General features: G+C 29.7%; 1 protein-coding gene across 1 annotated transcript; it reads right to left on the bottom strand.

The window, feature by feature from the left end:
• Nucleotides 1-316: 316 nt before the first annotated feature.
• On the bottom strand, nucleotides 317-2,503 carry LOC124931873 (flavonoid 3'-monooxygenase CYP75B137-like). Its single transcript, XM_047472449.1, has 2 exons — nucleotides 1,560-2,503; nucleotides 317-1,159 (listed from the first exon to the last, which is right to left on the bottom strand). Exons 1-2 carry the CDS (start codon nucleotides 2,493-2,495, stop codon nucleotides 539-541), a joined length of 1,557 nt encoding a protein of 518 aa, XP_047328405.1. The 5' UTR covers nucleotides 2,496-2,503; the 3' UTR covers nucleotides 317-538.
• Between the last annotated feature and the right edge of the window lie 2,271 nt (nucleotides 2,504-4,774).

Here is a 4,774-nt window from a genome sequence, read left to right as displayed (position 1 = left end):
TGTGGAAAACGTGTTAAACATATTAAAAACGTGTTAAACGACTAAAAATGTGTTAAATAAGTCAAATAAATATTAAATAAAAAAATAAAAATAAAATAATTTGGATTACCCAACCCATACTCAACCCAACCCATACCTAACTCATATTAGTAAATAATATGGGTTGAATTATAGGTTTGGTAAATTTAATTTGGGTTGAATATGGGTTGGGTAATACGGGTTGGTTTTATCTGTTTGTTCACCCCTATATGTAATATAAACATAACCAACATATTAACTAACAAAGAACAGTAAAAATTTCATAGTAAATCAATAATTTGACACAATGAACACAAACATTACATTAAAAATATCATTCACCAAGACACATTACACAAACACTTGTAACTTGAGAAGGGAAAATAATGTTAAAGGTAATGGGCCGGATTTTGAGAAATAAAACACTAAAAACCTATTAAAACTTCTTTCGATTCTTCTTTATATTTTATTACATATCAATAAAAATCTCTTTATTCGTCAATTCCAACTCAATGCTCGCCTACATATAAACGGCCTGATTGGAAAGCCTTGGTATTGGTATTGCCATAAGAGGATTCTTCTTGTTCAATACCAACCCAAACTTCTCTTCTAAATCTATATTCTCCCTTTGAGACACTTTCCACTCGAAAGAGTGAATAAGCGATGCTAATAGGATAAGAAACATTTTTTCTCCTAATTGAATGCCTGGACAAATTCTTCTGCCCGAGCCAAATGGGAAGTAGTTCAAGTCTTTTCCACTATAGTCCCACTTTGAACTCATAAACCTTTCAGGGTCAAACTTGAGTGGATCTTCCCAAATAGAAGGATCTCGGTGAATGGACCAAACATTGATAAAAACACGAGCACCCTTGGGGATTGTGTATCCACCAACGATTGAAGTCTCGGTAGGACATCGTGAAGATAGGAGAGGCACCCCAGGGTGTAAGCGTAAGGTCTCTTTCATGATTGCGTATAAATATGGTAATATTTTAAGGTGTGATTCCTCAACCATATTGTCTATGCCTACCACGACTTCTAATTCTTTTTGCGCTTTCTTCATTACATGGGGGTAGTTCATCATCTCGGCCAATGCAAATTTTACCATGCTTGATGTTGAATCTGCTCCTCCGAGAACCATATCCTATCAATATTAGAATAAAATCAATAAATGCTAATGACAACATAAATGTGATAATGAAGTGTGTCATGGTTCTTCATTATCATGTACCATCTACTAAATTATACTCTCACATTTGTTCATCTATAATTATTTCAAAAAATAAATTATAAAATTCTAACCTCTCCATCTTTGTACCTGTACCAAGCAAATAAAAATAAACTTTCCACAAATAAATTTTGGTTTTAACTCAGATCATGTCAAATCATAACATGACTGGTATTAAATGTGTGCATAGACCCTAGTCTTATCTTAAATAAGTCATTTTGGTGTACAATGTTTTCTAGCAAAATGTTCATTTATTTCAATTAAATCTCTTAAGATATGGAGTTAATTTTTTTGGATAGAGAATAGAGATATATACCAATAAAAGTGATTTAAGATGGGTAACAGTTAGAGGCGTTTTATTATCCCCTGCTCCTTTCCTCAAATTCAATAGAACTTGTAGAAAATCTTTCTTCTCATTATTATCATCCTCTCTCATCCGTTCATCTATTATCCAATCGAAATATTTATCAAACCTCTTCACCAATCTCTTCATCTTTCTCTCTATACCCTGCAAGTCAAAATAAGATAGACATGGAATTAAATCCGATATATTTGGTGCTCCCAACAATATGTTAATTTCTTCCACAAAGGGCCGGAACTCAGTCCCAAGACTCTTTTCCGCCATCTCATCTCCCCACAATACGGTGGTTATTGAATTCAGCACTGTCATGAACACCTCTTCACCAACATCCACCGGTGACATCCTCCTGACCCAAAGACTATTGACTATCTTTCGAACCTCCCTTTGGCGGATTTCATTGAAAAAATCCACCATGGGTCCCCTAAGCATCTCTTGAACGAAGATTTTCCTTAGCATCCTCCACTCAGGTCCATAAGGGCTCCACAAAATGTCCGAGCCTCCATAGAAACCGACTTTACCAGCAATAGTGACATCTCGGTTGGCAAAGATGGTGTCTTTATCTTTGAGAACTTCTTGTGCCAAAGAGGGAGTGGAGATTATAACAACGATCTTGTTTCCAAGACGGAGGGAGAAAATCGGGCCATAGGACTTGGACAAGAAAGTGAAGTAAGTGTGAAGCTCGGGATGTAAGAAAGGGAGGCTCCCAATAATGGGTAGCCCCATTGGTCCTGGAGGAAGTGACATTCGTTGTTCCTTTTTGGAGAACATCTTCATTAGAAGTGAAGTTAACCATATCAAAGTTAGGATGATGATTAAAGAAATTAATAAAGCCATGAGAATGAGAGGAAAAAATGTGATATGCAACTGCAATTGTAGAGAAATGAAGGACATTTATAAACAAAAATAAGCAACAACAAATTTAAAGATTTGGGTTGATGTCATCCTAGTGTCATCATATACAGGGTTTTGTCAACAATTCCAAGAAATAATTTTCTATTGTAATTTTCTTTAAAGTTATTAAAATAATTAATATTTTGTTATAATTTAGGTAATAGTCAACATTCTTATTGAAGGATCACTATAATTAAAATGGAAAATATAATTTTTTTATTCTATATCTTTTAAAAATATATCAAAATTCTTTATCTTATCAAAGAATAGTAATTCTCAATAACTTCTATATTTGTCATCCTAACAGATATTTAAATCAAACAAGGAAAATATATCGTGTAATACAGTCTAAAAGATCGCAATCAAATATTTGGAATTTTAAACTAATTTTATTAAATAAATCTAATATAAATTTTTGATGAAATTTAATGGCAATAAATTAAATCGAATGTCAAGAGTCTAGAAATGTTAGCACGACAGCTGTTGGAATTGATAAATGAATTTATTGTTATGATATCTCATATATCTTCTTCACTCATTTCTTTATCTCTTTAGAATTTGAAAGGTTCTTTCTTCAACTAAGTGATATTTGAGTTTCCACTAACCAAGTGTTTTTCAAATTCTTGACTCATCATATTTCCATTGAAACCCGGTGATTGATTCAGGTACTTTGTCAAGTTCGATGCGTAGTGATTTCGGTGTTGAAGCACTATTAGATTCGTTGTACAATGGGAGACAGACATCTGCGATAAACTCCAGTATAAGGGGAGACCATGAAACTGTTTTAAGGAAAATGTGCTAATCACATGACTCGAATCAATAATTAATTAATTATATATATATATATATATTTGTGACTTCAAGATAAGATATTTAACAATCTTAAAACATTTTCGTGTGTCTTGATGTTTTAAAAATACGAGTTGTGATGTTGCAAAAAAGCTGATGGCTCATTTTGACAAAATGAAATTATTCATCTTAAAAAGGAAAAGAATTTTCTTATAAAGATAAATCTTTATTATATATTTATATATATATATATATATATATATTTATTGATTATTAACGTTTATAAATTTTCTCAAGAAAAATTGTATATTCAATACACAAACGTTACTTTACTTGAAAATAAATTAAAAAATAATAATTTATTTTCTTTTAATTAAATGTTGGTTGATTGCTAAAATTATTATTAATAATAAATAAAAAAATAACAGAAATATTAGTTATACTTTTCAAAAGATTAATGGTTATATTGATTAATAGTAATTAAAATTAGTTTTAAAATAATTATTTATAATATATAAGTTCTTAAACTAAGTCATAATTAATAAGAATGTGGGACGGTGAATACTAACTAAGAAGAGATGATCTATTTATTTTATATACTACATTTTTATTATGGTATTAAGATATTATTTTTAAATGTGTATATATTTGTTTGTTAACAGAGTTTAGTCAAATAAAACAAATAAATTCTTCTAATTAAAGGAAATAGAAGGTCCGTAATAGGAATAAAGTTGGAGACCAAGAAGTTGAAGAGTTGTGTAGATTGAATTTGAAGAGTCAAAAAGAAGATTCATAATTATGATGTATTAATAGAGATCTGAGCCTATTTTGTTCTATATCTCAATAATAAGATCTTGTTTGATTTGGTCTTACAATGAAAATCTTAATTGATTTTAGAAACGATGCGACATATATGTCGACATCATCGAATGCAAATGTGCAACCAAAATAACTGTTCAAGTGGCTTCGGCCAAAAATGTTTGAAACATTATGATTTCTTTTGTAGAAATCATGTGACATGATGATGAATATTTATTTGATTGAATATTCTAATTTCTTTTATAGAAATAATATGTTAAAATGAATATTTTAATTGATTCAACATTATAATTTCTTATATAGAGATTATGTGAAGTATGATTTATTTATGAATAAGCATTCTTATATAGAAATTATATATGAATGATATATTTAATTAAATATTCACAATAGTTATCTTATTAATTTCATGATAAGTATACCACAAGAATTGTGTGACAATCTCTTGATTAAAAATAAACTTTGAATTTAATTCACATAGATGTGTGTTTTAAAAGGTACTAACACGAATGTGGGACAAATGTTTTTATTGATAATAACATAAAGTATTATTGTGTATATCATGATAAATAAAATAATGATCTATTGTTAGAGAAATATGTTCTCAACAAACGATAAAGTTGTGCAACTTAACATAACAATAAAATGTCTTATTTATATTTTCTTAGTTG

The sequence above is a fragment of the Impatiens glandulifera genome, chromosome 3 (genome assembly GCF_907164915.1).
Source record: "Impatiens glandulifera chromosome 3, dImpGla2.1, whole genome shotgun sequence".
NCBI classification, from domain to species: domain Eukaryota; kingdom Viridiplantae; phylum Streptophyta; class Magnoliopsida; order Ericales; family Balsaminaceae; genus Impatiens; species Impatiens glandulifera.
This window is presented reverse-complemented; position numbering and strand designations above follow the sequence as displayed.

Coding starts and splice junctions, on each gene's coding strand:
- LOC124931873 (XM_047472449.1), bottom strand. CDS start 2,495: ATGTCCTTCATTTCTCTACAATTGCAGTTGCATATCACATTTTTTCCT. Junction 1,160..1,559: donor ATCTTAAATCACTTTTATTG/GTATATATCTCT, acceptor TAATATTGATAG/GATATGGTTCTCGGAGGAGC.